Below are 21,502 nucleotides of genomic sequence, written 5' to 3'. Positions count from 1 at the left end.
CATTCATGTTCAGAATTAGACTTGTGCAGGTATTGGTTTTAGAAAGGCAAATTGCAGAATGATCTCCTCCAACTTTGATCCCAGAATGTTTGTTTTGTTCAATAGATCTAAAATTTTTACAAAGATAGAATATTTTGTCAGCAAATAAAATTTCCGTGAGATGTACCTTTTTAGATTTATACTACAGAGATAAAACTGACTACTCATTTGATAAAAGTAATGATTTCAAGCTGTTTGCCCAGGTGTGTGCTATGTTTTGTAATGTGTAAAATCAAAATTTTTTACAGTATACGCAGCGATAAACTGATCTCAAGAAATGAAAAATGAAATTACAGGCATAACAAAATGTTTGCCTTTCTACGAACTTGTCACATTTACAATTTACATAGTTCTAGCTGTACAAATTGTTTTTCCTCATTCTTTTAAAAAGCAGCTCCTCAATGTTAAAGCTGCTGTTTTACCAGGCTGTTCATTCTTCTGGCTTATATGATGGGAGAAGATTATTTTAAAGCTGACCTTCGTATTAATGGGGAGTGTGAAACAAAACTGTAACCAGAGTGCTAAAATGTTTAATTAAATGTGCACCTTTATGATTATGTCAATAAACCTCAACTTAATAGGCAACTTATTTTTTAATATACTTGCATAATAAAGTCTATGACTGTTCTCGTAGGTAATGTGCCTTACAAGAATATTCATAGCTTTTTATCTTTTATTCATTTTACTGTTTACATTTTTCACATTAGAACTACAAAGTTGAGTGTATTTCATTTGGATTTTTGTTATAAACCCAGTACAAAAAAAGCACATACAGTCATTATAAAGAATTCTATTGGCTCTCAGGGGGCCCAGGTGTTGATAGGTGTCCAGTATGTGTGGCTGAACGATATTAAGAAATCATGTTTGTTAGGTATTGCAATTCTGATTTTAGCTGTGGTAAATTTACTTTTTTATTGACTCCTCACCATGTTGCTTCCAAATTTCTCTGTGACCTTTTAGCATCTTTTGCTCTGCCACCTTTGTTATACGTAGGCTTATTTTTAGTTGGACTCCATCCAACAGGCTGAAAATATTACTTAAATGCAAAGGGTTAATTCCTGACACTCAACCTTTTACCGCCAGAAATTCTAAACATTCATTTGCAATATTACTTATTTCCCATGACATTCATCTTGATTAAATATTGTGAAGCCACAGTTTGCGGTTGTGCCATGCACTTTCTAGTTTAAGATTGTGCCTGATGCTTATAGGTTACAGCTTCATATTCTAACCCTTAACCTCTTCAGTTTTCTGGTAGTTTATTCCATATAAGTGCTGCGTCTCCATGTTTGTTTCATATTTTAGGGATGGAGAGTAGAGCTGAGCCATAAGACCCGTGCAATAGATTGCATTGCATGCTTTTCAAATCCTTCAAAAATTAAATGCTATTTTTCTTCCACTTCCCAGTTATACACCACTTTGTGTTGGTTCAATTGTAGGAAATTCTAATGAAAGCATGCATGTTTTGAAAAAAAGTTAATTGATGTGTATCTTTGTAAGCTGCTCTGTATACTAAAGGGATCACAGATTGTAAGCACTGTTAAATGTATCTTCAGACAAAAATTACAAATTTGTCTTGAAGGAGAAAGCAAGGGTGAATTTTGTAAGTTGGTTATAAGAATAACACAGTAAGCTATATTATTCTGGTACTCATGTCAAACCCAGAGGATATGCATATAATTTATTTTCTCATAAGCATAGCCTTATCAGTTTTACTTTACACTTAATAAGGAAACACTCTGTCTGGCAGTGTGCTTCCAGTGTGTTGCCCAGACAGACCTGTGGTATTTGGTTTCTGCTGGCGAGCCGCTAACTGACGATCTGTTACATGTTTCCTCGTTCTGCAAGGATTCTGGGTCACATGAGCCAAGCATGACCTCAGATGGTGTTCGAAGTGTCCCAGTACACAACTATGACATCAGCTGTGTTTCTATAAGCAAGGTTGTTTTGTGCTTTTAAACTGGCGGCGCTGTTTTAACAAATGCTTTTCTGTTCTTCCTAATTTGTGCAAAGGTGTTGATAATGACAACATTTCAACAAGCCTGTGGATTATCAGAGGTAGTAAAACTATCAGAGGTAGGACTACAATATCACTCCAAAGCATTTTTGCTGGAATACCTCTCATGACCCAATTTCTGTTTTTTTTTCTTCAATGCCTGCAGTGGAAAAATTGGATGAAAAATGTTCTGCTGTGGGTCCAACAATGGGGAAGAGAATCAATGATTCTTTTTGCCTGGGAGAAAGAGCCAAAGGAAAATTACCTTACTGGGCCTCACACTACAAAGTCACCTCTGATTTTAATCTTTATTAGCTGAGTCAGATGTTAAGATGCTGAGGAGGCAGAGAAGGAATTCAAATCTTGTCTCTGTGAGCTGCATTACGAGCTATAAATGTTCATTTTGAAACAAAAAAAGCCCATATCTGTAAGAATTGTTTTGCTTACATGTCTTGAGATATTTAAATTTTCAACATATCTTTTCTTTTCTTATTAACGAATTTGTGAACTTTCATAGGGTTCATTAAAGGGTCAAAAGATCGAGAAACCATACAAGACATTAAAAGTAGCCAATATGAGTTTGCAAAAATGAACAAATGTTCACAAAGTGTCACCAATCTGAAGCCAACCATGTCAGCTCTGAGTCATTCTGAAGACATTATCTGCCCTGAGCAAAACCAGAACCAGTGTTTTTCACACCTGAATATCTGGCAGGTTGCATCAAATAAAAGCACAGCTTGACTGAAAATGAGAAATATCCCACACACTTTCCACTTTAGGCAGTATTTCTGAATATTAATAAAAATGGCTTTCATTTCCTGGCTCCAAGCTGCATTAAGATTTTTGAATAAAAAAAAAAAAAGAAATGTATTCATAAATTGAGTAAATGAATAAACTGGAGAAAATAAGAACAATTCAGCTCCCTTTAAGTCTCTTAAGTCTCTGGTTTTACATTTCCAATGAAATACCAGCTTGAGATCTCATGTTTATAAAAGGGCTAAAAATATTTCTCTGCCAAAAAGTTTCTAGTTGCAATTTTAAAATGCATCACATTTTGGTTCATTAATTAGTTTGCACACACTTTGGTACACACAGCTTCACTTGCAAGTTTCATTATTTATTTCAGTGGCTATTTTTTTTTTAGGACAAATTAAATTAAAATATATTAACATCATCGTCAGAAAGTAGTAAAACCCCAGCTGATTTTTTTTTTTACAGGAAAAGAACAAATAACTTCTGGAAACCCAAATTTTCCCTCAAAAATTTCTGGAGCCCAGCACTGAGTCTATTTTAAAACAGTCATCGATTAAGTCCTCACAGTCTTGCTTTTTGGTCATCTGTCTTTCAATGGGCAAGATGGAAATATACAGTAACAGTAAAAAAGATATTTTTCTGAAACTCTCTTCAGAGAGAAAATCAACAAAAAATCTTGGATGTTGAATTCTTGTTTAGAAAAATTATTAGTTTTGCTTCTGATCTGAACTAGACAGAGAATGTTGTTCTTTAGATATGCCACAAATTCAGTGGCGTATGAATTTGTTAATATTATTTTTTTTAACAGCAGATATTTTTGCCTTATGACTGCTGGATGTGCAGAGGTTATAAATTGCATTGATGTTGGCTTTGTTTCATTCCTGTAACCCACATCAGCAGGTCAGCATGTATTATGGAGTGGCTCTTGAAGCCAAATTGAGTGAAAACCTCATCAAAGTTAGTAATTGCAGTTGTGCTCTTCCTGCTGTGACATGTGAAGATCTTAGAGGGGGGCATGGAAAATTCATCAGCCAACTTCTTTCAATTGTTAATTTTTCATCATCAGACAGTCTTGGCTGTGCATTAATCCATCCCCAATAAGCCTTTCCAATCTGAATCTTACTAGTTAACCCAAGAAGACATTGTGTTTTTTCTGGAGGGATTTTGAAATAACACAGTGCTGATGTTTTCTTGTTTTTTCTTCTAAGCTCGGACTTGCTGCTCGGACATGAGCCCCATCTGAAGTGACACTTGACGACTTGCGTTGGCAGGACCCCCTCAGCCAGCGTAGATATCCATGCCGCTGTGAGGAGAACTCACTCAACCTGTGTACAAGTTCAGCCCTTCCGTGTCTCTTCGCCTTTCGCCATGGGGGGAGCTGTGAGCGCCGGGGAGGACAACGATGACCTCATCGATAACCTAAAGGAGGCTCAGTACATCCGCACAGAGAAAGTCGAGCAGGCTTTCCGAGCCATAGATCGAGGTGACTACTATCTGGACGGTTATCGGGACAGTGCTTACAAAGACTTGGCGTGGAAGCACGGAAACATTCACCTGTCTGCTCCGTGTATATACTCTGAAGTAATGGAGGCTCTCAAACTGCAGCCAGGCCTTTCCTTCCTTAATCTGGGCAGCGGAACCGGTTACCTGAGCACAATGGTTGGGCTCATCATAGGTATTCTTTATGTAATTCTATTTCAAGTGATTGCTTAATATGTGGGATTCTCAGATCTTTTACAGGTTCAGCTTAGTGGATCAGAAGATCATGAAAGAGTTCATTTATTTCAGTAGATAATTTCAATATTGACTGACTCAACAGGGCACTGAAGACAGGTTAGTTGAATTTTAGTTTAAAGTTGCTGGAGAACCATTGTGAAGTTTTCACAGTCAGAGGTTATTTCTGGAACCTTGAGATCTGCTGGTGTTGGTCCTGCAAAGATGATTTAATTCTCCAGTGACACTTGGCATATGTCCATACTTCCAAAAGTAATGCCTGGTTTGTTGACCATAAGATCAACAAATGTGCAACAATGTGCTTGATGGACCTGCAGTGCAAACTCTTCAGATGTAAACACTCTACGGAGTGTTGTCAGAAGGAAGAGGAGAGACACCAGACCTAGCAGCAAGGAAGAGCGGAAGGCCTCTGTTAAAGCATCCTGAGCTGCATTGGCCACACTGTATTTATGCTGTAATTCATGCATAAGGAGTTCTAAGTATTGTGTGTGTATATACTGTACAGCACAAGAACATACATTTCAGCAGTGGCATTTCTACATTAAAGCAACTTTTTTTGTTGGTGGTGTGTCATTTTATCATTTTCTGAAAAACTGAAATTACTGTTTAACTTACGGAAATAAAATAATATTTTATGATATTACACTTTTTTAAGATTCCCCTGTATATAATCTAGCTAATTCGGCTGTTTGAAATCTTAACTTATTGTCCAAAAGGAGACGATAAAACATTTCAAGATTGAAGACCACAAATTATTAACTGCTTTGTTTTTCTTCTCAATAAGGGACCTTAAGCCCATAGTATTTGAAAACCAAGTGTCCGAGTGTATTTGAGATTAAAGCATTGTTTCTGTGTTTATTTTCCCCCTTTTGTTTCTGCTTCAGGCCCCTACGGTGTGAACCATGGAGTTGAGCTCCACAAGGATGTGGTCGAGTACGCCAGACAGAAACTTGATGAATTCATTAAGAATAGTGACAGTTTTGATAAGTGAGTAAATGCCGTCAGAGTATTCCTATTTTGTTAAATGTCTTTGTTGTCAGATGCAAACTGTGAAAGAGACGGTTGTTTTATTTATTTATTTTTTCGCTTACTGTAATCTCTCCTGAATCTCTGACGGTTGCCTAGCAAACAGTTTCAGCCAAGAAGCTGCCCAGAACAAAACCACCCACGTAAATACTCTTAAAACAGATCACTGTCAATGTGGACAAATTAAACACAAATGAATGTTAATAAATGGTTGTAGTTCAGAAGATGGAGAGGTTGTTTCTCAGCTGGAGGGTTACTGGTGTGCTTTATAACCAGAACGTTGCAGCTGGTTCGATAGCCCATTTTGCCAGCTGAAGTCAAAATGAAAACCACTTAACTGCTCAAACTGTCTCTCATTTGGAAGGTGTGTTTGATACAAATGTCTAACTGCGGCTGTTCAGTGAAATTTCTTATTGTGAGGCTTTGTTATTTGGCATTATTCAAGTGCAAACAGTGATTTTGTGAAATAGTTTAACCTCTGCCAAATTTGAACAAAACAGCAGGGTACGTTTGGGCACAAAAGAGTACCTTTCCACCATATAAATGGATACTGTTATATAGTGAGTTGTTCATTTTATTTTGAAAATTATTAATAATTTGTTTTTTTCTGAATGCTTCAATTTTAATCAGTAAATCTACTTCTGGGTTTAGAATCATCTTTAGTGTACATTTATTTGCTCCTTGTACATGTGGAGTTTCCACACAGAAATTGGTCTTTTAGCAGTTTTACACAAACAAATAGATCCACAATTACTCTACACTCTTGTGACCTTGATGTCTGTCATTTTAAAAGGAGCTGCACATGTCACCATTTCATAAAATAATTGTGCAGTAACAAATTTGTCTTTAAATGGTCCACATGTGATTATTTTAGCCAGGGATGTCTGCAGTGTTTCTGCCTGTAAAACAACTTTGAGTGTATAATCCTCTTTTATTTTATTTTTCTTTTTAACGAGCCCACTGGTTTATAAGCATTAGATGGCCATACGATATTCATACCCTGTGAACTGCTTTCTTACTCTTCGTCATGTAGCAGTCACAGATTTTACAAACAAGGCTTAGATGTCTGCCAAAAAGGACAGCTCACGTAAAAAAAAAACATTAATCAGGCAAGCAGGCCAGAGAAATGTGGTAACTCTGGGACAACTGCAGAGGTTTACAACTCTGGTTGGAGAACTTAAATGAAACTAGAGCTTCACAATGTATTGAATTGCAGTTGTCATCATGGTTTCAACATGTGTAATGTCAGAGGCCCAAAGGAGTGCCTGGTTGCAATTTTGTGTAGGGCTATAATATTTCAAGTAGGCTATCACACATTTACACTCTGCATATCAGTGTAATATTTGGCCAGTTGGAAAGATGTTTATCGGCTGATGTAAATTTTTGTGACCAAAGACTCAGAGAGAGAAATGGGACTATTGTGATCCTGGAAGAAAAAATAAGAGAAGTGAGGGAAAAGTTGGGTGAATTGTGTGAATTTTTAAAATTATATATATATATATATATATATATATATATATATATATATATATATATATATATATATATATTTTTTTTTTTTGTTAATGAATTACAAGCACATAAGAGAAATTTGTTTGTGCCAGATGTGTTTTCACTGATAATGTCTTGTGCTAAAACATATGTGCTAATTCAGTATTCTAAATGTAGGAATATCTGCAAGCTTTATATTACTGTAAAGTTTGTGCTTTTTATTCGGTCATAAATGTCAATTACTGTGTGTGATAGTTAATGCTGTCCCTGAGTTTCTTTTTATTAGACGTTTTTATTGACATATCAAAACTCACTGTTTCTTCCCTCAGTTTTGTTTTTGCCTCTTTATTGCCTGTTGCACAAAAGATAATGAACACACACTGTGAACTCCCTAGATGATGCTGGCTCTATTTACAAGTGGGCTTTGTCTGAATTTCAAGGGCCTTTGTCCATTACAACTCTATTACTGCTGATTCAGACATTTGCATTCTCACTCATGAATTGTTTAGAAAACTTCTGGGCTGCAGTGGATGTGTGAAAACACTTATGTAGTCTTGCTTATTTCTGTCGCTATTTACAAATGCGGCAGTGAAACTGTCTGAATGATAAACATGTTTTCCCTAACTGTATTTGATATGTTGATTATTTTTCACAGGTTTGAATTCTGTGAACCTCTCTTCGTGGTGGGGAATTGCCTTGAAATCTCAACAGACAGCCATCAATATGATCGCATTTATTGTGGCGCTGGAGTGCAGAAGGACCATGAAAATTACATGAAAGTACTGCTCAAAATTGGAGGCATACTGGTGATGCCTATAGAGGATCAGGTAAGTGCTGCAAGCAATGGCACTGATACAGAGTTGACACACACACCAATTGCTATTTGAAATTCAAAACATAAGAGAAAACAAGGTAAAATAGCTATGACCTGCAAGACTCATTATGCAACTTTCTCATGCATTATTGAGCCACGACTGCCCCTGGATTTTAACAGCTGTGCTCAGAGCACACAGTGATGCAAAAATAACATTTTATTTAAAATAGAAGTTGTGCTCATGTTGACACACTGTAGGGCATAAGAAAGTACACAGGATGTTTTGGTATTTGTGTGGTAAGGAACCTTTGGGACCACCAAGGGACTCAAATAAAGCAAAACTTAATTTTGACTCTGGTAGATTTTATTACCCGAGGTTCTAGTTTTCTTTAGTCTAGCTCTCTAGGTTGCGCAATATACATCCAAAAAGATTGAACCAGTTTCTCAGCTAGTTATCACAATAAAACATTTTATAACTTGGTCATTAAAAAATACTTTCATTTTAAACAATTTATTGCACCATAGTTAAAGTATTAAAATGGTTTAAAAATATCAGCTAGACAGTCTATACAGTGCTTTGAAGAGGTCTTCTGGGATACATCAAGACGAGAAGGCAGCTGTTGGCACCATTCCCTCTCTTTCCGTGGCGTTTTGGCGCCCCTATAACTGCAGGCAAAAGAATCTCACCAAGCAGTCAGTAGAACAATCCACACTTTCCACAGGAATAAAGCAAAACAAACAACCAACCAAACATTGAATTAAGGCTACTGCACATAGATCGGTTTGCACTTTATGCTCTTCATATAAAAAATACAAACTTCATGAATGTGTCTGCATGGTTCCCTCTGATGACACGTTAAAGTTCTGTTTGGTGCCAAATGTCATGTATGCTGATAAACGTTTGAAATGCTCATTGTTTTCTTCCTCCACAACAAGGTTGAAAGTGACCTTCGAGGTGCAGAAACCTCCCGGATTTAGAGAAAATCCGTAGATTGTTAGGAAAGATGTGATTGAAATGGCCAGGCCTCGAGTGTGTTCACATTGAAATTAGCCTTTTCAGATGAACCATGAATCAGCTATGTTTGAAAAGTCTTGGAAATCCTGAAGAAACTTAATCTGGTTTAAATGTTAAGAAAAAACTTTTGGTATTTTGTTAAGTGAAGTCAATTTAAAGTTGGCCCATTGTTACATTTCCGAATGTTTAATGTAAAGTTTGGGGAACAGAAAAGATTCATGAGTCTCAGAGAAGGAGATTTTATTTTCCATGGGCTGTGCTCAGTAATGCAGGCAAAATTTTCAGAAAATGTGTTTTTCGAGAGATGTACAATTTATACTGAGTGGACAATTATGAATAATGATTCATTAGTTTATCAATCCACAATTTGCCAGGAGTATCAACAAAATGAAATTAATTTATGATTCAACAATCTAGCACACTACAGAAATTAAAGTTTTATATATTTTGGTGCTTTATGCAGTGTTGTGCTATACACATTTATCCTTAATATGATAAGAAAGACAAAACAAATCATATTTTTAAAATGCCAAATTACAATAGGCCTTCGCAGCGCTTAGCTGCTCGGGCCTAATTAGAAATTATATTACCATTTTAAAATAACATTTTTTACACTGTTAACATTTCTTACGAATTAAAATCAGGAATAATTTGGAAACTACAATAAACTGGGAAAACTGCTATGTGTATTTGCTTTGTATTCCTAAATAACCAAGACCCACTGATCACTGAGGAAACAACATGTATAACAAACTACAGATCTTTGTAGGATCTGAACAGCTGAAAAAATGTGTCTGTGGTAATGCAAATCTTTTTAAGAACACATTGTTCTTTGTTTAGTCTTTTATTGTCACCAAGCTGACATATTTTCTCCCCTCCTTCTTGTCTAGGGCTCTTTCTTTTTAAATTGTTCTTCAAAATGGTCAAATGTGAAACCTTCAAAGGACAGGGAGGAGAAGAAGTGTGCAGATCTTTGGAAGAAAACTAAAACACTGTAGGAAAGTCATCACATGCTGGTTTATTGCTGCTAGAATAACCAACATCTGCAATTCCCTCTTCTCATTTTGTGTTTTGTCAGGATGAGGAATCACTTCTGTGGATTTCATTATGAGCAGATTTTTCTTTTTTTTTTTCAGCTAAGTACATATAAGAAACACTTCTGAATCCCCACAAAGCATCTGTCATTTTAGCTGAAGCCCCGATTCAGTAATGGTAAAAGACATCTACAGTATGATGTGTTTATACAGTAGAAAAATGTGAATTATTAAATGAAGACCTTATTTCATACACTTACACTTTGTTTTATGAAACCCTCATATCTTTTAAGTGTCCTTTAGCAATGAACAGATGGACTTTGACATCTGGTCTAAAGTGTCAACTCTAATAGCTAACAGCAGATGTGTTCTTCCATTAGTGGCACAGCTGGTAGCTGGAGCTAAGGAGGTAGAGCTTGTGAATGTCAACAACAAGATTGAATTTGTACAAAGGAAGGAATGTGATGTCGTGTACAGCCCCTCCGTAGGTCAGCAAGTCCTGCTCACTACAGCTGTAGCTATGAAGTAAACACTTAACCTGTTACTGACAAAAATAACTCAATTTCTCAATCTAGGTTATTAGTTTCTGATGAACTGTCACCCTGCAGAAGGTTATTTGATATCAAAGGTCTGGGCTGTCGTATATCTGTCTCATCCCGAGAGCCATTTCTGACATATCAATCTCACATTAAATGACAACTTTAGTGACGTGATTGGCCAGCTAATAATAAGTTAGAACCTCTGCAGAGCGATGCAACAGTTTTCTTACTAATACTAATTGATTCTGTTTTAGGATTTTGTTTTAATTTCTAGCATCTGGAACAACACAAACATTTTAAACCTTTCCTTTATGTTGTATGCATATTAATGACGATAAAGCAGATGTGTCAGGAAGCTCATGAGCATATTTTAGATTTGCTCACTTTGCAGAATACATTTGTGCATTAACAGCTGTAACATACCACTAGGAGTAAAAAATGTAAATGCATACAGCAAATGTACAGCACCCTACACACAAGGTTCTACGCCTTAATATTTTACTGCATTAACATAATATTGCTTTGTTATTTATCTGAAATCCCATGTCATTGTTACAAAATCACCAGTGCCACAATTACTTGTTCCACCAAAAATTCCTACAAAAAGCAGCATAGCTGAAACATTTTTGATGTATTTCATTTTTTCGATTTGATCACAGAGTCCAGGCATGTTTCATTTTAATCTATATTCCTGTTTGTCTGCCATATAAAAATAATACCCAAAGACTAATATATCTTAGACACACATCAAAATGTATAAGACGAGAATACATGTGGCAAACATCTGATTGTGATAATAATAATGTTCATAATTCTTTATAGTTTTGTTTTTAAATCTGCTTGGAGAACCTTCTTTTTTCTTTTGTTTATACTTATTTTATACAGACACAACTTTGTATTTCCTCTGTTTTCTTGAGTATATTTTGAACAGGTGACTGTAACATTAAATTTCCCCCTGAGATTGATAAAGTATTCCAAGAAGTTGGGAAATAGTAACCAAATTAACACTGTCCAAATTAATATGTAATATAAGAACAGTAATCAAAGTTTTAAACCGCTGTAATTGCGACAACTAAGGCTGGACGTTGACAGTGTGAAGGTCGGTGTGGGATGTCCACCATTGTTAAACCTCTGCACAGCTCACTGTAGAGGACTGCTATAAAAAGATACCAAGTCTGCAGAAGAACTACTGGGCACCATCTACATGCCAGTCTGTTATTTGGGTGACAGAAAAAGCATTTTCTGTCCTACCATCATAAACATAAATTGGTAAAAAGTTTTACAAACACTATTGGAACTTCAGCATCTGTGTGAATTTCCAACCACAGTCTAATATTCCTAGATAAGACTATGACGTTTTTTTTGCCACACACTGTGGAAAAGCATCCACCATTGTTAAGAATGGTGGAGGTCTTATATTACTGTGAGTTGGTTTTTACCTTCTGTCGAACCTTATTAGACTGTATAAATTCTTTGAAATACCAGGATATTTTTAATAAGCTGGTGGCCTGGTAAAAAAAACAAAAAAAAAAACAGGTTGCCATTAGCTTATCCAGTTTAATGATAGACCAAATCAGAAATAGTTCACAAGAAATACAGACAAGAAGGTCAGGTTTAAGTTGTCTGAAGTAGCAGCAAATATTCAAGGTTATGTTCCTGATTACATGCAGAATGCAACTTACACACATGCTTTCAATAGCAATTAAAAATTTTCAGGATGAATAAATTCCAAACATTTTCCAGATATAATATAACATTTAAGACTCAGTTTAGTAACAAAGAAATATGTTAGAGGGTAAAATTACAACAAATCTACGACCACTTGACCGCATGCATTGTCTTTTTAACAATACTTTTGTAACTTTTGCAAATTTCTGCATTCAGTCTGACTTGGCACTATTTGCACACTCTATCTGGTGGAAACTTTCCTAAATATATCACGTTGTGTGTTTGTGTGGTGTAGGAGTGAATTGTCCTCTCTGATTCTAGATCATGATTTAGGCATAATTTAGTGTTTGTTTTTTATTTTTACAACAATAATAAAATGTTTTGTGTGTCTATGCAGCTGACCCAGATAACCAGAACCGGTCAGAGCACGTGGGATAGCAGGAACATTTTGGCAGTGTCCTTTGCCCCCTTGGTCCAGCAGAGCCGAGGAGAAGGAGAGAAGCCTGACACTGTCCAGCTGCGTGAGTTTCACTGCCTTGAAAAAAAAACAAAAAAAACAATTGCCTTGAAGTGGAAACTGGCTGTATTTTTTTTTTAGGCACAGTGCATTGAAATTGATTGGAAGCGATGAGTCCTAGAGCAGCATGATACCGTTCTTGTTTTGTCTTATGAGATGTGCTTGCAGCTGCATCATGAAGCCACTTTACTCTTCTCTTGAAACACCGCAGCTCAGTTTCCTGTCACATTCTTACTTGTTTATGCTGACCTAGTTGAGAAAATGTGGTGGTAGTAGTAGCAGTGGTTGTAGTGTGAAATATTCTTAGTTTTTTTTGTGGCACATTGCCCTGAAGCACTGTGCCATCCCTCTCTGTCCTCAGCCCCAGTGACCGTCCGCAGCCTACAGGACCTATCTCGCATTTACATTCGCCGCACTCTCCGAAACCTGACGAATCAGGACAGTCAGGGAAAGGGCACGGTTCAGAGGGTTCCCCACAAGCGCAAAAGGAGGCGCTGCCGACGGCGGCGCATCAACACCTACGTTTTTGTGGGCAATCAGCTCATACCCCAAATGGTGGAGAGTGAAGAGGAGGAACACGCTGAGGAGGAACAGAAGGAGGCGGCGGCAGAGGAGGAGGAGGAAAGAGACATTGGTGACATTGAAATCATCAAGCAAGTGAATGAGCTGAGAGAACAAATACTGGCTCTGCCTCTGCCGGAGTCACTGAAAGCGTACTTGCTGTATTACAGAGAGAAATGACTGATCCACTCGATGTCCATCTTTAATGAGTGCTCTGCCTGCTGAAATCCTGTTTTCTTCACCCTTTTTTCAGTTCAATGTAGCATTATTATCACTTAATCTCAAAGGCAACACTGTATTGGAACAAGATGACATAATGTCAGGTAATAATGTTTTGATTTTCATGGGTGTTCGTTTCTCTTGACATTTTCATTTTTGATCTGTATATAAAAATATGTAAAAAGTATCCTAAATGGACATTCAGTTTCAGGAAACCGTTTTGAGATACAGATTTTATCAAAACAGGATGTCTGCCGATATATACAGATAAAAACTCTGTAAATGACAAAAAAACAAAAAAAAAAAATTCTGTTCTATGGTTTTGTTGAAATATGATCCTACAAAAATGAAAACTTCACTGCACCTTTTGTAGAAGCTTTAACCTGCTGCTACGGGGATTTAATTATACAGAAACGTTCTGAAATGCAAATAAGGCCACATCTGATCCCATTTTTCAACTAAAGATTTCTTGCATACTCATAAATGGAGGGAGAAATAATTGTCTTGATACATTTTATACCTTCCTGCTAACAAAAAAAAAATAGATCACTGGAAAGATGAAATTGCTTCATATATATATTTTCTACAGGGCACATTTTAATGGGAAGTTTTCTAAAGCATGCTTACATTCTTGTGGGTTCTCACTGCGAACAGCTGACATGTTATTTGATGCAATGTAAGTTCTCTACTCTCGTCTTTTCTCAAGGATGCATTTAAATAATATATCAGAGGTTTAGCATGGTAAGGAAATGAGCTACAGATGTTTATGGACAGTTTCAGAAAGGAAGATATTTAATCAATATTGATTATATTAAATATATCTCAGGTGTTTCAAGGCACCGTTTCACATGTTCTGACTGATCGCTGGAGGTGATGTCCCAAGTGATCAAGTTTAGGAACATGTCTTAAAAAATAAATAAATAAATCATAGAAATTTAAAGGGCATTTATCATAATTTATTTTTGTCCCTTTCCAATTATGCTAAGGATTGTAGCTCTGAATAATTATATTAAATTCTATTCTATTTTAACAACACATTATCAGTAGGGTAAAACTAACCTGTGTCACGATGGTCTAAACCCAGCTCACGTTCCCTATTAGTGGGTGAACAATCCAACGCTTGGTGAATCCTGCCTCACAATGATAGGAAGAGCCGACATCGAATTCATCAAAAAGCGATGTCGCTATGAACGCTTGGCCTCCACAAGCCAGTTATCCCTGTGGTAACTTTTCTGACTTTACATATTTGTTTTATTGTAAAAAAAAATTACAGAAAAAAGCAAATGATACACAAAAAACAGCAAGCATCATGCAGCACAGAATGCAGCCACAAGTTTGATTGATCTCGTGTTTGTAACACTGAACCTACCTTTAACAAAATAAAATAATTCTATAATTAAGGATGTTGGCAGCAGTTAGTTTAAAAAAAGAATTAATTCTGCTCCACTTCTGACCAGCATTGTTACTCTTATACTCTCTTCCTTCCAGCAAACTAGCTTGTTTTATATTGGTGAGCCATGCAGTGAATGTGCAAGTCTGCCTTTTCTTCACACAAGTAGTCTGGGTTTTACTTGTGATGGTTTTAGTGCACTATAGTGATGTAGCTATTAAAATGTTATACTGAGGATGTCTGTCACGTTAACTCTAAAAATCCACCAGCATTTAGTTTTCTCATGCTGTTTTAACCCTAAAAAGTCACGTCAAGCTAATGTTACCCATGTAGTGAATGGAGAGGAAGTTAAAATAGTACGGCAGAATCACATTGCGGATGCAGTTTGGCTCAGAAACAGGATGAACATCCTAAAAAATTGTTTGGAGACAACATGTTTATTTTGTACACTTACAAAGTAAAGAGTGTTTTAAAAGAAAACAGTTCTCACTTGAAAACCTCTCTCTCAGCTACTTCTTAGTAGTCTGGCTGTTCACTGCCTGCTCAAGCTGCATTATTACCCATAGATGAACTTTGTAGCAAAAGTGCTCAATTCATCTTTTTGTTGTGCTACCAATTGGTGGTTAGATATTCAACCTATTCCCATTAAAATGTTGTAATTTTTATACAGGAAGCATTTCATGTTTACTGTAGCACTATACTTGATCAGGCACTGCAGATGCAGGTGATGTGGCGTCATCCTTACTATGTACTCACTTCCTGTTTTACAGAGACACAGCTACAAAAAATGCTTTATAAATACGGGTTAGTTTTGAAAAACAATGTAAACGTTGATTAGGATTCATTTTTGTTTTATGCTGTTGATAGCTCTTTTTTTTCCCTTTTTTGTTTGCTCTATGATATTTGCCCTTTAAAATGATTATTCGGTTCCATGGCCTTGAGGCAAGTTGAATTCTGTACAGTGCTGATGTTTTTGGGGTTTTTTTCTTAATTTTTATGTTCTTAATCAAAAACAATGCAAAATCACAAATGTTCAAGATTTTGATGCCTTTTGTATCCAGGACTACAGTTATGTCCAACAAAGCACCTTAATCTGCAGTCCTCAATATAAAAGAAAATCTAAAAAAGGTACCACTCTTGGCTATAATTGGGGACTGGACTCATTGTAATGTAAATTCACCTTTAATTACAAGGCACCCCAAGTACTTCCCTGATAGTGGTGGCTTTTAAGTGCCAATGTACCCCTGCATCATGTTAGGATTTCTGTGAGTTTCCTGGCACAGTACATTATCTAAACAAAGGTGTTTTTGTACAAAAAAAAAAAAAACATTCCACATTGAAAAACAGAACGGCGCCAGCCCGACATTTGTAGGTTTTCCTTATGCTTCACTGTCACACAGTTGGACAGTCTCTTTATCTTTCTTTGAATGAACCTTTCGTATTCAAAAAAAACTAAGTTGAATGTTGTTGATATGAATTTTCTTCAATATAAAAGTGATATAAGCAGTATATATTGTTCTCATAAGATTTTTTTTCCATCTAGTTTAATTTGCAGTTGACTTGTTGTAGAACACCCCCTTTTGCTGTACTGTATCTTCACACTGGGAACTCCACTGCTGTCTGCTACATAGAAAATACTAGCTCTCAATTTTAGTCTGATGTACTGAAAAATATTTTTGTTTTGAAAATGAACTTGATTACGTCTCTTGTAGATTTTTTGTGCGTGGGGAGGTGATTTCTATTTTCAGTATGTTTATTTTAATTTGCTTAGTTTTTAAATGTTCTTGACTGATAGTTTTTAGTTTAACAGCGCAGATTCTTATCTCATAATTACCAATAACAACCAAACAGTCCCATTTGATTTGCACAGCCTCCATTAAAATTCACATGACGTAACTGAGCTGCGCAACTGTTTATATACCATAACCTGAAATGTAATTGCTAATTAGTGAGCGACATTGAATGCGGCGGACCTACAGCTGAGACTCTGAGGTCGCCCCTTGCACCAAAGTTAATGGGATGGCTGTGATTACATTTAACGTGGATGAGATTCGACTATTAAAACTGCCCCCAGTGAAATAAACGAGCTCATAACTTGCTCGGCACTCTTTATTTTGGATTCTTTTTGGCCAAATCAGTCCAGCTTATCTTTGTTGGGGGCGATGGGTTTGATTGTTCTCAGTGTGTGCAGTTCATTTTGAAAATGTGTTGTTTCATTGTAACTGCGTGGCACAAAAATAAAGGTCACAATCACAATGCTTGTCTTCCAGTCATTGTAATGGCTTACGCTCTTAATGTGATGTTCCATGGGATTTGAATTTCTTCAGACTTGTTAGTGAGCTGGATTAGAATCAAAAGAAGATCCTGGCAAATTTTGTTTCTAGAGCCTGATTGCTTGCAGAGTATATACAAAAGCATTTTCCAGTGCTTGCGTATATTGCCTGGTGGGGATACTTTTGTGAAAGGCCTGCAAATAAGAGGACTGCTCATCCAAAGAGCCCCAAACTCGACACTGATCCTTTAAAGTCTTTAGAAATGCACCTGCCAAAAAAGTGAAGCAGATCAGACAAACATTTGTCAAAATAGTGCTTTTTATGTGCTCAAACATGAAAAACTGCTGCCTCAGACTGGGGATTTGCTGAATATTAAATGTATGGGAGAATTGAGCTTGGGTGACTGACTAAAGGCAGATGAAGAAAAAGGAAGCAGAGATTTCCTGGTTGTCAGTTGCAAACAGCATCTTTCCTTAGGTGCTTTTAAAATTTTTATGTGTTGAGGTCAGGCTTGGAGAAACCCAGACAAGGTCCTCGAGAATACTTCTCAGAAAAAGCTCGGAGAGACTGTGGGAGTTTGTTTTAAAGGATGAATTATTTTTTTATTTTATTTTTTTTAAAGGATGCCATAATGGAAGTGTGCATATTTAATTTAGTACAACATCTTAATAGAAACTGAAAAGTGCTTTTACAGTACTTGGCAAAAGTATTTACAGCTTAAACCTTTTTTCTTTTTTTTTTCTTTTTTTTTGGATTTTGCCACATTACAACTACAAACTTCAATGCATTTAAATTGGTTTTGTTGTTGTTGGTATTGTTGACATTTTTTGTGGCAAACCAACAGAAAGCAATGCATAATTAGAAGAAGGTAATGGTGGTTAATATTTGTTTTACAATAAAATTTGGAAAGTTGGTTATTTGTTTTTGTACCGGTAAATATTTTGTAGATCAATTTTAGCTCTGGGTGTTTTTTTTAGATTTGCTGTCATGCAGGAAGGTGAACATCAAGTCTTCTGCAGCATCTCTCAGGTTTCCTTCACATATCCTGTATTCAGCTCCTTCAGTCTCCCCATCATCTTTGACCAGCTTTCCTCACCCTGCTGAAGAAAAGAATCACCACCACAGCATGATGTAGCCACTACCGTGTTACATTGTAGGGACTGTAGTCCAAAAACGTTGATCAGACCAGAGCACATCCTTTCTACTTCTGAAGCTCACTGAATGCACTTGATTTTATCCATGGTATCATAGCATGAAGGGATATTTTCTCTTCATACTTATGCACTTGAATTCCAACAAAGCACATTAAAATTTGTGTTTATGTGAAAAAGTGTGGAAAAGGTTCACAAAGGTGTGGAAAAAGTTTAAACAACATAAATATTTTTGCCATGTGTAATTGAGCAAAGTAAATTCACTCATGACTGAGCCGTGATACAAAAGTTCTCATTTATTGATTTATTTCACTGCATATCTTTTATTAAAACATCTGCAAAAGAAAAAAAAAATAAAGTCAACGTTACCCTCTAGGATCCTGTGTGGCGCGGTTATTTCTTATCAAGATTGTTTTTAAAGCACAAAAGCATCACACAGACTTTCTTTGCATAGACTGCACCACCGTCGCTTTCCATCAGACGCCTTAACAAGGCTTCACAGCACGAAAACACTTTGACCCCTTTTAATTTGCTATCCTCCAGAGTTTCTCTTACCCAGGGGCCTCCTCCTCTATAAATAGGAGGTAAAAGTGTGAATAATTACTTTAATTGACCTGAACTCTTTGTGATTATGATAGTTTAGCTGCCACTCTGCAGCATTTACAAACAGTTTGAAACAGATACAGGTTAAAGGGGTAACTGAAAGCATTTTAAGCTAGTATATTGGATATTTCTGTTTTCCCCCTGACCATTTTTCATTAATGTAATATTTACAGGGTAATCTCAAGCAACGATAAAAAATACACCATGGCTGATTTTATACTTGTAACTGGTTCAAAGAGTAAATGACAAAGAGAGAATCAGTGTCTGAGCTTTTTACCTCTGGCACGCAACAAATATTCAATACCTTAATGCCAAGTAGTAGTGATAGTCCTTAAGGTTATGCTTATAGTTATCCAAGTTTATTCAAATATCAGTGTTTATTTACATAATTGTTTTGAGAAGAGATATTATAAACAGAAATTGTTTTTTTTGTTGCTGTTTGTTTGTCCAATTGAGGCTGTTTGATGATGAACCTGATGTTCAAAGTCATCTTCTTTATCCACTAACAAAATAAACAGCAATAGACTTTCAGCCAACCTGTTCAGTGGCCCAAAAACAAATGTAAATGGTAAAATGGGAAATGGACTGTACTTACAAAGCGCTTTTTCAATCATTTTGACCACTTAAAGCGCTTTACACTAGAGTCACATTCACCCATTCGCTCTCACAAACGCTCACACATTTATACACCGATACGCAGATCGGTAGATGTGTTTGTACTTCACAATGCTGAGTGTCAGGCAAGGACAACACAAGAAACAACCTAAAACATACATTTCTCTCACCAGCAATGTTGCTTTTTAGTTATAGGTGGACTCTAAACTGAGGTAAATAAATCTGGCTTTAAATGACTCTTCAGTTACATTTTCCGTTTAAAAACACAAAAACACTTAAAATGAGTGTAAACTCTTCCTATAATCCAGTCAAGGCTTCTTTTATTTTCTTTGAATAAGTTTACATGTGTCAGAAAAAAGTGCTTTATCATATTGTTAACTCCAGAGGCTAGATGCATAAATCATGTGTACACACACACATGCATGTGCACACCCACACACACCCACATGCAAAAAAACCATACATATACCTTCAACTACTTATGCTATGAGAATATTGAACCCCATTTTTCAGACCATGTATTTAGCAAGTGATTTCAGTCCAATAGGAAAAGCAAAAAAGAAAAAAAAGTGGAGATAATTTATCATGATTGTAAAAGGTTTTACTGGAACATAAATGAGAACTGACTATCTGAATACTATACTAAACTACCATAGTAGTTTATATATATATCCTAAGGCTTCCAATATTCAAAGTACAAAAATGAGTTCTTTCATAATTATTGAGATTTTTGCAATGAAACTGAGAAAAGTCCCACTCAGAAAAGATTATCTAGTTATAATGTGTTATTTGCCCCAATATTTGAAAATAACATTTTATGTCATCATATGAATTTAACAATGCTGTTATGTTCAGTACATTAAGTTGTTTTGACATAAAAAGATTTATTTTCTTGAGATAACTTGAAATAAATTTGCAATCATAAAATAAAAGCAAATAAAGAACATAATATGGACAAATTTCTAAATGTGAAAATGCCCCATTAAAGATCATTGAACTAGTGTGGTACCAAACTGAAGTGTCATGACAGTGACAGTGAACAATGAAACTAGGAGTACTAAAAATAACCATTTGATTGAGTAGCTCAAGATTAATTAATATTCAGCCTGTAATCTACAGAAACTCACATTTAAATTAATAATAAAAGCAAGTAAATCCATTATTTCAAGGAAATGCATGTTGTTTTTGAGGGACAAAGACATAAAAATGGCTTGGTTTTCATAAGACAAACAAATATTCAACTTGTCACCTTGAAAAAAAAATCACATCCAAATTAGCTTGCAGACTAAGATAAGGCTGTTATCCCAAGAGAAAATCCCACTTTATTATCCCCAGATAAAAAAAAAAAGAAAGGAGTCAGTTTGTGATGTTAAGAAAATCCCATGCTAATTAATAATCTTAAGTAAATTCATACTTAGCTTGCATGCAAATGAAGGATTTGGTAATCTAGAAAAAGTAATTCATATGCTTTTACGCTTTTACAAACCCATACAGCCATGAGTGTGCACATCTTTATGCATCTAGCCCAAGATTTTCAGTAAGGTTTCACAGAAAAAAGACAAACTACTGAGGGAAATTACCAGCAATTTCTATTTGATGTGATAATCATGTGGTTGTCTGAGGCTTGAAAGAAAGACAAAAACCCATTTCATGTCCATCGAGTCGCTCGCAGGAGGTTTTCAAAGAAGAGGTTCAAAGTCAGGTCCAAAGTAATTCCTGAAGTCTTCAGAGATATCAAGTGTAATACTCACAAGGAGGTCTTTTATTCTACTAAAGCGTTCAGCTATCCGCAACACACTTATAGCCTTGATCCACGTTCAGCTGTCCGTTATCTGAGGCGATTCTGGTCTATTAAAAGAGGTCCAGAGACAGCAGCACCTGTCAAGTGGTGTATTTCAGTTTTGGAGTCTGTGAGTTGCAAGAGAGGCTGGACAGAGAAGGAATCCCAGCAGTTGTAGCGCTGCCCTGGCTCTCCACAAACACCGGATCCAGACAAGCAACTTTGGCAGCAAAGAAAGCGTGAATACAGTGAAGAACAGCAAAGAGGTTTGAGAACTCCAGCTC

The 21,502-nt window shown here is 36.2% G+C and overlaps 2 protein-coding genes across 3 annotated transcripts in view; one reads left to right on the top strand and one right to left on the bottom strand.

Annotated features, from left to right (window-relative positions):
- pcmtd1 (protein-L-isoaspartate (D-aspartate) O-methyltransferase domain containing 1) overlaps nucleotides 1-17,052 on the top strand; it is a 20,869-nt gene extending 3,817 nt beyond the window's left edge. For both annotated transcript variants that reach the window (XM_044133935.1, XM_044133936.1), the window contains exons 2-6: nucleotides 3,997-4,463; nucleotides 5,407-5,509; nucleotides 7,695-7,866; nucleotides 12,507-12,630; nucleotides 12,988-17,052. In XM_044133935.1, coding sequence (XP_043989870.1) covers nucleotides 4,157-4,463; nucleotides 5,407-5,509; nucleotides 7,695-7,866; nucleotides 12,507-12,630; nucleotides 12,988-13,367 — 1,086 coding nt within the window. In that variant the 5' untranslated portion in view covers nucleotides 3,997-4,156 and the 3' untranslated portion in view covers nucleotides 13,368-17,052. The remainder of the gene's footprint in view (nucleotides 1-3,996; nucleotides 4,464-5,406; nucleotides 5,510-7,694; nucleotides 7,867-12,506; nucleotides 12,631-12,987) is intronic.
- Nucleotides 16,916-21,502, bottom strand: part of sntg1 (syntrophin, gamma 1) — a 61,754-nt gene continuing 57,167 nt past the window's right edge. Inside the window, exon 19 of the mRNA XM_044133934.1 lies at nucleotides 16,916-21,502. Within this exon, the coding sequence (XP_043989869.1) occupies nucleotides 21,320-21,502 (183 nt within the window). The 3' untranslated portion in view covers nucleotides 16,916-21,319.

The sequence above is a fragment of the Gambusia affinis genome, linkage group LG12 (assembly GCF_019740435.1).
Source record: "Gambusia affinis linkage group LG12, SWU_Gaff_1.0, whole genome shotgun sequence".
Classification (NCBI taxonomy): Eukaryota; Metazoa; Chordata; class Actinopteri; order Cyprinodontiformes; family Poeciliidae; genus Gambusia; species Gambusia affinis.
Note: the sequence above shows the minus strand (reverse complement) of the source record. Positions and strands in the feature narration are given on the sequence as shown.